The sequence below is a fragment of the Montipora capricornis genome, chromosome 1, assembly GCF_036669925.1.
Source record: "Montipora capricornis isolate CH-2021 chromosome 1, ASM3666992v2, whole genome shotgun sequence".
In the NCBI taxonomy this organism is placed as follows: Eukaryota; Metazoa; Cnidaria; class Anthozoa; order Scleractinia; family Acroporidae; genus Montipora; species Montipora capricornis.
Window position 1 is genome coordinate 29,382,171 of NC_090883.1, and position 12,500 is coordinate 29,394,670.

At 41.4% G+C, this 12,500-nt stretch overlaps 2 protein-coding genes across 2 annotated transcripts in view; both read right to left on the bottom strand.

Annotated features, from left to right (window-relative positions):
- Window positions 1-12,500, bottom strand: part of LOC138037940 (cullin-2-like) — a 34,631-nt gene that overhangs the window by 803 nt on the left and 21,328 nt on the right. The window contains exons 18-26 of the mRNA XM_068883776.1: window positions 11,541-11,618; window positions 9,731-9,797; window positions 7,902-8,007; window positions 3,819-3,909; window positions 3,014-3,115; window positions 1,930-1,983; window positions 1,564-1,626; window positions 824-874; window positions 1-464 (exon numbers count right to left, since the gene is read on the bottom strand). The exon at window positions 1-464 is cut by the window's left edge and continues 803 nt beyond it. Of these exons, the coding sequence (XP_068739877.1) occupies window positions 384-464; window positions 824-874; window positions 1,564-1,626; window positions 1,930-1,983; window positions 3,014-3,115; window positions 3,819-3,909; window positions 7,902-8,007; window positions 9,731-9,797; window positions 11,541-11,618 (693 nt within the window). The 3' untranslated portion in view covers window positions 1-383. The remainder of the gene's footprint in view (window positions 465-823; window positions 875-1,563; window positions 1,627-1,929; window positions 1,984-3,013; window positions 3,116-3,818; window positions 3,910-7,901; window positions 8,008-9,730; window positions 9,798-11,540; window positions 11,619-12,500) is intronic.
- On the bottom strand, window positions 4,194-5,438 carry LOC138049407 (uncharacterized). Its single transcript, XM_068895667.1, has one exon. The coding sequence runs from the start codon at window positions 5,436-5,438 to the stop codon at window positions 4,194-4,196; it is 1,245 nt and encodes a 414-aa protein (XP_068751768.1).

Below are 12,500 nucleotides of genomic sequence, written 5' to 3' on the forward strand. Positions count from 1 at the left end.
AAGGCAAAAATACCAGTTAAAATCAAAGAAAATTTCTTCGGTGTTTCAATTGGCAAAACCCAAATTTCAGCCCAGCGCTTGCCGTCTGCCGTAAACGTGACGCTGAAATCTTTTTATTGCTTCTCAAGGAAGCCGTCAACAATGGTTGAAAAATGACGGATCTGGTCCACACTTGAAACTTTAGAAAAGACAACAAAACAACCATTTAAAAAGTCAATCGTCCTACAAAAAACAACCACCGACTGGCAGTGCTCCAATCACTTATCAAAGAAGCAAACGTTGTTTAGACGTGGAGCAAATCCTTCAGGGCCACCCTGAAGGAGTGAAGACTGCACTTCGACCCCACTGCAAATAACTGCACTGCTCATGAGCTCTTTATGCTATCAGGCCATGTAAGTGTATTCGTCCTTCATTCCTTCACGTCTTTCCAAGTACTGTTTGTCTATGAGCGATTCGATACATTTCTGAAAGGGACAAAAAACACTACAGATGAACCAAGCCTTTCCGATTCTCCAAAGCAAACTAACGGAGATAGCACGCAGTACTTTACAGCTGACGATGGGTTTTGCATTGCCACACTTCCGTGATTGGACGATACAATTTCGAAACAATTTCGAAACCAACCAGACAAGCACATGTACTCGCCCCGATGTCTCTAAGCCGAATGCTGATTGGTTCCTTTTTCCACGTTTTAATTGCTGATTGGCAAAACAATGATGACACCCATTTATCCTTGTCAAACACAGACCCCTCCAACAACAGAGAACTGGATGTGCGCCAGCGCTTTTTTGTCCCAGAGTTGGCTTTCAATCTAGACTCTCACCTTAATCATAGCCACACTTGGAGTGAAGCGAGCACTTGACTGGCTGATAACCTAGTGAAAAGGACAAGTGATTGACGTCACACATGTTACAACTAAATGGACAGAAACGGGGTGGAGCAAATGGACAACAAAGTTAGAAACCATGAGAAGCGTGTAAACAAGATATATTTATACGGCGCGCATTCAAAATAAGTTTCACAGTGGAACCCACATTCAATTGTTGTCCATTATTTTTACCGAAATACATAACACTCAGTAAAGCTGCGACACCAGTTGCGCGAAATGAACGAGTGTGTAATTTAGAGTACCCAGCCGCAACTGACATATCTCGCAATTTTCTAGCAAACGACGTGAAACGCATAAATAAGTTTCGAAAGCAGTATTTATCGATTGTGTCTAAGCTGTACCCGGAATAACTCAGCGGATCGCAGACTTCGGACCGGAAACAAAAGTTTTATTACATCTATCGGATAGTACACGCGCCATGATTGGCTAATTCAGCGGGTCGTATTCATCAGTACGGCCTTGCAAGTTTTCACGTTGTTTATGTGAAATAAATTTCACCGATTAACAACAAGTTATTGAGTCTACCTACGTTGCTTGCGGTTACGCTTGCATAGTTCCTGGAAACCAACCAAGTGTTGCAAGTTCAATTTTGGAACGTTGCAGTAAAATTGCGAAACAAGTTGCGAAAAAGTATGCGTGGGCATAACACCAAAAGAGACAAATCTTCGACTTACCTCTTGCATTAAAGAATTGTGCTTAAGCACTTTCCTGGATTTCATTATTCTCACAATAGCAGCCTTGACATTGGATTAAAAAAAACACTCTTTAAGTTAGAAAGCAATTCACAAAGGATATTTATAATTGAAACATTAAATCCACTTCCAAACGGTCCAGTAAATAAGCTTTTCATCTTTGTAACAATTAGCCTGAACAGCATAGTTTGCTTTGCTGTAAACAGAGTCTCTTTATCCCAAAGATAAAACGATGCTGGTCTCCAAACACGTTTTCTGACAGAAGAAGGGCAAACATCAAGTTTGTAAAGTTCTACGCTTTCCCGAGTCACCATCGAGAAAATACAACCCTTTCGAATTTGTCCTTACCTGGAGGTACATTTTCCTATCATCATCAACAGAAGAAAGCGTTTGTTCTGTGTCCTGTGTCACACATGCAAAAAAAACGAGGTAAGTGACCAAAAATCGCTTCCTGCAAATGATGCTGCCAGAGCCCGGAGAAGGAAAAGGAATTTGGGGCCTCTTTATATCAGGCGAGCCAGCCCGGCTAAGGCTGGGTGGCCCGCTTTGCAGAGATCTCGGATAATGCCTATTTTTCTTAGTAAAATCTCGGTTCGTTTATAAGAGAAGGCGGGCTGGCCCGCTTGCTGGTCTGAGATGCCGAGATCTCGGCAAACCAGGCTGAGAAATTCTCATATAAATGATGCAGCCCGGTTTGCAGGGATGAAAAATTGTGATAACACATAGGTTGCATTTTAAACGCACCCAGATTTGCATTATCACAGGATTTTTTTGCATCTTCTCTTTTAAAATGCCATTCCGTTCTTCCAAGAGCTAAAATGAACCTTCATTTCGGACCAACACAAGAAAATCCACCAGTTATCCCTTGACGGTTACAAGGCACGTAAACGGTAAACCGAGCTGGAGTCGTCCACATAAACACTTAAGCCCTTTTACCGGGCCAGTCCGCCTTACCGCCTTATTCACCGCCTTCTTTCTCTAAAAGTTTGAAAACTATTGAAGTGAAGAGCCTTCACTGTAATCACAACTTTTACGAATGTTCGGTGATGCACTTCATTGCGTCGCGTAACAAGGTGTCCGCTTGGTAGGACAAAACTGGTTTGACGAGAAATCTGGAAGGCCTTTCTTCATGGAACTGAAGCTCCGGGCTCGTGCCCCCAGGGGTATTTTGTTTCAGTCCTCGATTGTTGCCTTCAACTCGCGTAGCGTTCTCTCAAACCTTGGAAAAAAATTCTGTCTACGCTACACTTTTAGACTCTTCTTCACGGGAAAACACGCAGCCTTGTCTCACAAAACGTGTTCATCGTGATAGTCTATGTAGGACCTTACACAACGCAAAAACTTTTCGTGAGCTGGTCTGTCCTTTCTTATTTCACCAAGCACCCCCACTCCACCCCACCCCTGGGCAAAACCAGCCAAAATCAATCCATACCTGAGAAGTTTCCCTTTGTACTGCAGTGGTTATCTTCAGCTTTGTTCGTTTGCTTGAAAACTCCATGTTTAATGAATATGTACACCTTGTGGGGTCAGAGCCCTGAGAAAAAAGGTAAGAATGAAATGGATTTAAACAGCGCCACAAAAATAAAATATGAAGCAAAGATCCGTTGAAAGTAAGAAAGCCCTAAAAGACTGAAGGACAAGCCAGTTTTTTTCTTCAAAAAAAAAAAACAAAAACAAAACAACAACATGCGCGCGTCGAAACAAAAGCAAGCATAAACAAATTATATGCTTGTGTTTTTATCCCAGAAATTCAAGATATGAAATTCCGAGCTGGTTTATGCTCGTTGATCATAACGAGGACATTTCTTTTACAAAATGCAGAGCTTTTCACATTGTTTTCGTTTTTAATCTTTTGATAGGTATGTAAATTCTCTTCACAATTTCAAAGAAATGCCAGTCAGACAGGTATTGAGAATGAAGAGTACTACTCAGCTTAAAAGGTGTGATCTTTATATAACACCAAATTCTCTATTGTCTACCCAATATAGAACTCTGTGGAACTACTTGGGAGAATGAACGTTTGGATCGTGGAAATAAAAGAGTGCTCTTTCCAGCTCAGAGAACCTCTTGAAGTTGCCTGCCATTAGTTTGTCACAGGCAGCTCCTCAAATGTAAATATATTGCGTCCTCAAAAGATTGCGTAGGTAGAGTAACAGCTCCATTAGGGTGGCTACTATTGGACACTGTAGCAGCTTCTTATGTTTTCAATCTAATTCATTTGTTTCTTCGAGCCTTACCTCTGACATTGTTATGATTCGCACATCCACCAGGGATTGCAAAGTTCGGACTAATTCTTTATCTACCAGTTGAGTCTGTTCGAGAATGTCGCTGCGAGCAACCAAAAAATAAATAAACAAATAAATACATAAGATTTTGTAATAAAAACTAACGATAAAAAGTCACGACGTTTCGACCCCTCGGAGGTCATTTTCAAGTGAGAATAAAAGTTTTAAGAATTAGCATAAATATGTAAAAACTAGATAAAAATGCGGCGAACGCCGAAATGTGATAAAAATATGTACAAAAGTGTAAAAAGTGCTAAAAATATATGGAGTAATGAACGGTAGCTAGGGAAAACAATAGACAAAAAATAATTAATTACAAGAACTGTTCTAAACGAATAATTTGGCGCGGATAGAGTCACACTGTTTGTTTAGCGATGGTTTCAGTTCTTTTATAAAAAACATTTCAAAAACAAGACAATCAAACTTGTTCTGGCACTTTCTCAGAATTCTAAAACTCTTTGCGATGTTGTTAGGTTCCAATGCATGTTTCTCTCTCAGATGGTCGCCGATGGTTGCCCCTTTGTGCTCTTCAATGCGCTGGTGAAGGTGCCGGCAGGTATATCCGACATAACCTGCGTCGCACAGGTCACACTTGAATTGGTACACAACGCACTGTTGGCTTACAAGGGGTGGCTTCTCTTCACGGACCCGGATCTCTTCTTTGATCTTTTTGCTCGTGTAGACAGGGGTAATATCCGCACTGATCTTACGGCTTAGGTCGGCAAGTTGTCTCCGTACGGCGTTCGCAGATTTTTGGTCCTTGAAGGGCAACACGACTCTGATTGGGTCCCCACGCTTCTCATCAACGTGGGTGCGTGATTCCTCGGAAACTTTTGAATCAACGAAAAGGCGGATGGTGGACTGCACATGATCTTCAGGGTAACACAGACGGGAAAAGATCTCTTTGAGGCGTTCACATTCCTCGTGAAAGGCCTTCCATGTAGACGAGAGCTTAAACGCACGGTTAAGCATGGTATTTATCAGTGACCGTTTATATCTCGCGTCAACGTGGCTGTGATAATGTAACAACAGTCCGGTGTCAGTTGGTTTTCGGTACACCGTTGTGTTCAGGTAGCATCCATTCCTGATTACGTTCATTCCAAGAAAGGGTAGTCTGCCATTTTCTTCGAGCTCCATTGTGAAATCAATAGAAGGGTGACTGTTGTTTAGTGTCGTTAAGAAATCTATAGCTGCTTCAACATCAGGCATTGCGCTAAGGGTGTCATCAACATAGCGCTTGTAAAAGGCGGGCATCTTGTTTTCTGTTTCCAGCTGTTTCTCGATGTTGCACATGAAGGCGTTTGCCATGAGAGGCCCCAGCGGCGAGCCCATTGCCACACCGTCCACTTGTTCGTACAAGTTTCCTTCAAACTGGAAAAGCTGATTTTTTTGGTGGCGATTCTTAACAGTTCTATCAGGCCTGCTTCGTGATATTAAGATCGTGTCTTTTGTTGAACCAGTCGTTCTCAAAGCTCTCTCTGCAATACTCTCAATGGTTTTCGTCCACAGAACATTAGTAAAGAGTGATGACACATCATACGACACCAAAACATCATGCTCTTTGATTTTCATTTCACGGAGTTCGTCAGCAAAAACAAAATGTCACCGAACGGTATGGTCGTTGACGGACACAAGGGCGTTTAGCTTTTCGTCCAGCCACTTGGCAAGTTTATAACTTTGTATGTTCCTGTGGCAGATAAGATGGGACGCATGCGCAACTTCTTCTTGGGGTTTTTAGGAAGACCGTACAGATGTGCGAGCCTGGAACCCTTTTGGACTACTGAGTCGGGCGATGTTTTTTGGTAGGATCTTTGTACAGTCGACGTTAACTCCTTGGCTCCTTTTGGAGTATGGGTAATGGATGGTAAAAAAACGCCGTACGGAGACAACTTGCCGACCTAAGCCGTAAGATCAGTGCGGATATTACCCCTGTCTACACGAGCAAAAAGATCAAAGAAGAGATCCGGGTCCGTGAAGAGAAGCCACCCCTTGTAAGCCAACAGTGCGTTGTGTACCAATTCAAGTGTGACCTGTGCGACGCAGGTTATGTCGGATATACCTGCCGGCACCTTCACCAGCGCATTGAAGAGCACAAAGGGGCAACCATCGGCGACCATCTGAGAGAGAAACATGCATTGGAACCTAACAACATCGCAAAGAGTTTTAGAATTCTGAGAAAGTGCCAGAACAAGTTTGATTGTCTTGTTTTTGAAATGTTTTTTATAAAAGAACTGAAACCATCGCTAAACAAACAGTGTGACTCTATCCGCGCCTAATTATTCGTTTAGAACAGTTCTTGTAATTAATTATTTTTTGTCTATTGTTTTCCCTAGCTACCGTTCATTACTCCATATATTTTTAGCACTTTTTACACTTTTGTACATATTTTTATCACATTTCGGCGTTCGCCGCATTTTTATCTAGTTTTTACATATTTATGCTAATTCTTAAAACTTTTATTCTCACTTGAAAATGACCTCCGAGGGGTCGAAACGTCGTGACTTTTTATCGTTAGTTTTTATTACAAAATCTATATCTAAAAGACTTCTGATTAAGAAATACATAAAGGTAGAAAGAAAGCTCCATTTTCTCACCAGCGAGCGACATCCAAGAGACCACCAGGGAGTTCGGAGCTGGGCTGATGGTATTTTCCAATTTTCAAAAGTACTTAACGGGGATAGTGAGCACAATAGCTAAAAGTTCACGGTTGCTCAGAACTAAATACTATAGATCAGCGTTAAGTAAAGGAGCTCTCCAGGAACCCATGACACTGAGCCTGCAACTCCATTGTGTTCGTGTCACGTCGTTTTCACAGACCGATTTATTTTTAGATTGAATTCCCCGCGAATGCGACTCCCACCGGAGCCCGATGACCAATTACAAGAAACTAACCTGACGTCATAGGGTCACCGAACCGGAACTGCCTTTGTTTTTTCCGGAAAAGATAGTCTAAAAAAAGATCGGTCTGTAAAAATGCCGTGACATAGGCCCAGTTTGGGAGCTGTAGGCTCCGGGTCATGCGTTCCTGAGCTCTGCCATAACCTTGAAAAACGTTAGGCCGACTTTTCTTCAAGATTACCCCAATGCAATCCGTTTTAATCTTGCCCATTTGTGTCCATCTTTGCTTCTCTTTCCTTTTGCTATATTTCTTTCAGCAGTTTTAATAGACCATATTCGTATTCTCAGTATTGACTGGAACTGCAATCGTGGTCAAACGTTATTGGGAAGGTTGCGGGCATCACTTCACTTCACACCTAATTCGATTGTTCTCACTATTGGCTGAAGTACTTGGGAAATGTGGCCCCCCTCCCCCATATTCAATGTTGGAGTTCTTCAGGCAAGAAAAGTCACCTTTTTTTCCATGACAAATCCAACATTGATAAGGGGGAGGTGGTTTTATCTGTAAAATGAAGCAACCTTCCCAACACTTTTGTCCATGAATGTTGTTTGCAATGGAGGCTAATGCAAGGAAAGATATTAAAAGTATTTGAATCTGAAAAGATTTCCCCGCATTAGCCTCCACTGCAAGTTAGTTCCCAGTCCAACACTGAGAATACGAATATGGTTTATTGGCTATTGCAATGTTCTACTGTTTGGGCATTTTGGGTGTCACGAAATTGCATCACTTTGCGTGACATGGCCCCTCTGAGCAGGCAGGTCTTCTTCAAGTAAGTAAGTTTGCCTCATAAAAATGGGTATTATATCGCATAGTTCGATAGTCAGGTAAGTTTACGAGTGCAAGTTTACCACACCGTCAACACATAAATAAAACGAGGAGAAACTGGAGAGAGGCGCCTCTCCCAAGGGCCATTTCAGCTGAATAGACCTAATCGGCTAACTCAATGTTGTACCCAATTCAAACCCTTTGGGAATAAAACGTTTTGTTCCAGGTATTTCCATATCATTTAAATATGAATCTACATTATCATACAAATACAATACAAAAAGAATCTTAATCCCGGGGGATTTGAATTGGGTACAACATTGAGTTAGCCGATTAGGTCTATTGCTTCGGTGCTAGAGATTTTAACTCACCTAAATTGTAAACTTGTTTTATCGTTGAACAAAAGCATGACAGACATCTGGAAGGTTGTGACGGTGATGATGTACGGACGCTTTAGAAAGTTCACTTTGACCTCACCTATGAAATAATCAGTAATTCAATCAAATAGAATCTAACAAAGTGGGATAACCGTGTTTTACTTTACATCCCTCACAGGGGATACCAGCTTTGCGTCTTCCTGACTGTAGATGTAATTTTCGGCCGTAAATTTTTGGAGAATAATTACTCAGTCCTGAGATCCCCGCTACGAGTTTATTTACTACTTTAAAACAACACCAGTCACTGAATGATTCAGTAATGATTTTATTTTTCATTTGCCTGGCGTTGAAACCAGAGACAGCCGGTGCAAGGGAAGGTAATCTCTCTTTGAAATTTGAAAGCTTAAGAAAGGACGAAGACGACGGCTTCGAAAACGTTATCTAAAAAATATTATTTCCCGTGAAATAATTTCGCGATTACTCCAAGTCGTTTGTCATTGAAATCGTGTTTCAACGTTTCAGTAATAAAATTAGAATGAACGGCGTTAAACATCGCCCAGAATGCCGCGACACATCCGGGTACTTTTTACGCTCGCCGGCGCTAAAATTCAAAAGTGATTAGAGAAAAGTGCGCGTGATAACAAAGAAAACGGCCAACAAGCGGCCATCAGCGCGTAGGTTTTTCTGTTTCACGGACATATTAATTCCCCGGGCCAAGAACCAGCATATGGAATTTGTAGAAGAGGGATCCATAAATGATTCTGAACTAATATTTGTTTTTTAAGGTCTCTACAAGTATTACCAAATTTGCTTTGAAAATCTACTATTTTGGGAGCTTTGTGGTATGGAAGCTGTTCTTTAAGCGGAATATTCTGACCAGCTGATCGGCTAAGTTTACGGCCGGCATATGGAAACGTTAGTACCGGGTGTGAGGTGAGGTGCTCACGTCCTCCAGGCTCCACACAACATCAAATTTGGTCGTATCACATCGTTGGATAAGGTGGTGTTTATATGACACCGGGGCGACTTTCGTACCGGTTCCTTCGGCTCTGTGTTCGTTATCATGATACCAACAGAAAATGCCATACCAGAACGTGTCGTACCAGCGAGAGTTGACGCCGGTTGTTGCACCGGTGCGAAAATTTCATTCCGGTACGAAATCCCACAACAATGTCATGTAAACGAAGAACAACCACTCCTTTCGGTGTGAACTTGACCTCTTGGTGAGTTGAAACGGACAGCGCATGCGCAAATATCGTGATTTCGATTTACGCATGTATTTACTTAATCAACACCAAGTGTAGCCATCACGGTATGGAACTCGCGCCGGGAGAGTTTTTTCATGTAAACAGCCACCACGAAAAATACCGAAACGTAAAACCCACGTGCGGGGAGGGCATAGAGTTTTGTTTTTGTTCTCGACAGTTATGCAAACCCGAGACGCAGTCGAGAGTTTGCACAACTGTCTTGAATTCTCCCAACTTCCCTTCGTGTTTAGATGAGGCTTCGGAAACACGGAAAACGTCCTCTATTGCTTAACTGGCATTTTCGAAGTTGTCCTCGTCGTTGTTATCTTTACTTAAGCTCTCAAACAAGTACATAGCGACAACTGCAAGGTCCGGATGCTCTACCACCCCCGCTACAGAACACTTGAGGGGCATGGACATCAACCTACCTTCAGAGTGAGAAGCGTGCTGCATATTACTTAAAAGAAGAAACGTCGAAAGGTGGCCTTCTCTCAAATATCGTAAAAAAAATATTTTGAATTTAGTGGCCAGTAGGATTAAACTCTCTTTCTTTAATTCCATTTATTTACAAATCACCTGTGGAGAGGTGTTGAAGCCATGTCAACTTGCGACCATTAAATTTCCCATTGTAAAATTGCTCAAACTGAAACAAACAAAGAAACAAGAAAGAATTGTCTAAACGTCACGAGTCTACTTTAAAACGAGTTTTACGGGAAGATTGTTTGATCTTTGGTTAAATTCACTCAACCAAATTTTCGAAATCGATTCTCGAGAGACTTTTTCGTAACATCATCAGCATCTCTTCCTAAAAGACGAGACTAAAACTACATTAACTAAAATTCAAAATTTAATTACAACAAAGAATTGTTGATTAAATTAACCCTTTAAGCCCCGGGAGTGCCAAATGGCACTTATAGATTTTACCCTGTCTAACGCCAGACGATTTTACTCGTCAATGGGGAACCCCTCGGGGCTTAAAGGGTTAAGAAAATATACAATAAAAACTTACATGAATTCATTGTAATCTACCCCGTGGAGAGCGGTTTTGAAGTTGTTCAAACTAGGCGATTGTCTGATCTCTAAGAGGATTCTGTTCCATAGAACATATCCCCTGTAATGTAAGCTAATGTATAGAAATTGGATTCAGAGTTTCTAGGATTATTTGTATGAACGGTTGAGATGTTGTAAAAGATTTGCTTTAGATACAATGGGGAAAGATTATTATGAATTTTGTACATAAGTAAATCTAAAGTTTTCTAATCTTTCCCAGCCAGGCCCATCCAACAGGTCACTTGAGCGGATCTCATAGTCTGAGAGGGTGATATGCCAATAACAAGCTTAGCTGTCATAAACGTTTAACCAGGTTTGCGCAATTTCGTTTGTATTATTATTTGTCGCGTTTTTTTTTTTCAAGATTTTGCGCGTTGTTATTGAGATAGCAAAACTACCGTCGTCCATTTTCGTTCTGCTCTTTCCGCCCTCAGGTGTAAAATGCGTGGTTGCCATAACAACTGAATTGACAATCTCATAAAAAGAAGTTTGGATAAGATGGCAAACGCTTTGAATCCAGGAGTCATATCATAACTTAATTAAGTAGAATCGTCCGGGCGAGAGTGCGGAAGTCGTCATCATCCGGTGACTTCCGCCCAAGTTGTCGAAACATGTCACCAATATAGATTACTTCATGGTTGGTGAGTGTGTACGATTTTTATTCACGAGTTGTGAAGGATCGCTTAAACAAACGAGTGAGCGAAGCGAACGCGTAAGTTTAACGATCTTCACAACGAGTGAGTAATAAAATCGTACAAACGAGCCAACCATGAATTAATTTGTTTATTACATAAGTACAGAGATCACATAAAAGTTAATAAGGTAAGTGTTAATTGAAAGGCTATCAAACCACTGATCGTGAACAAAAGCTCCAAACAAATAGCAAAATATTTTTGAAAAGAAATCTTTACCTTCCATACCTCGCTCGAACACTTTTTTAAAAACTTTTTAAAAAGATTTTCTGAAGTATTTTGTGGAGAAAACTAAGCAATAAAAGAACAAAAACTTTGAAACTGAACCATACACCGGTCGGCCACCATGTTTACAAATTTTCCTACCGCCGTCGGTGCACAGGTCACCCGCGCCAAAGATCAACATAATACTAGCCAATCAAAAGGCCGATACGATAATTTTTCACTAGTGAAAACATTGTATGTCGTTTTTATTTTATTGCGGAAATGTACGTAAATCCGGCTCTATACTTTTATAATAAACAACTGTTCATCCCAGGACCACTCTCACCCGGACGATCCTACTTCATCGATAAGATTGTACTGCTCACGCCCATTCATATGAGAATCGAATGATTTGTTTAGTGTACTACAACATCACCAACCATTTGAACAGATTTGACCAGCTCCTGTGGTATTGACAATGGCGAAATTGAAGTCTGACCGAGAGGCCATGCACCAGACTGAAAGAAAGAAAGTAATCACACGGTGTTTTTTTATAATCTCGTTACTCTGCACTTCCACATTTCTAAACAACTATACCTTTTGAAAATCGCTCAAGCTCAGGAACACCAGATGAGTAAACAGTCCTTCTGTTTTTTTATGACTGGCAATTTTCGACTATCTGAGCGAAAGCATTCTTCAGAGTCAATAACCACTCTTAGCTGAATGACTGAGGTTAATGCGCTGCACTGCTCAACCTCACAATCTTTAAATTTCGGGAAAACGACGGGATGGGGTTAGTTTCCAAATAAATGGTGTTGTGTTGGTGTCGAGTCGGACTGTCGGTAGGTATAGACTGCGAACGCAGACGTATTTACGTCCGTCGTTTCTCTCTTAAGCTTGTTAATGGAGAAATCACGACCACAACATTCTTCTCAGAAGAGCACCGCACAGACGAAAACACCACTGCCACGGCAAGATAAATTCAGGACTTTCCAAAACCTGTTTGGCAAATTTATGAAAATATCGCGTTTCTTCTCCACAAAATTCTTGATCGCATTCTCCTGGGCCATGGCTACTTTACTTTTTGATACCGAAATCTCCCAAACTATTAGAATCGCATCCTCCATATTGCCCGCCTTTGTTCTGACTTGTGTTTACCTGGGCAACGCGCAAGTACTTTGCATGTTCGCCGCGTGTTGGTTCTGGAGCTCTGATTGGCTGAGGACTTAACGTCACGGAAACCGTTTAACAGCTCGACTTCGCATACGTTATTTTTCGGGAGAGAGAAAAGACTGCCGGAAATACCTCTGTGTTCGCATGCTACGGCCGGTACGTAGTGAGAAAATAATTTGGTTTTGTCAAACTAGTTGATGAAGGTAAATTACGGTAACCACCAAAAG

Bases quoted from the DNA above. Each gene is read 5' to 3' on its own strand.
- LOC138049407 (XM_068895667.1), bottom strand. From the start codon at position 5,438: ATGAAAATCAAAGAGCATGATGTTTTGGTGTCGTATGATGTGTCATCA.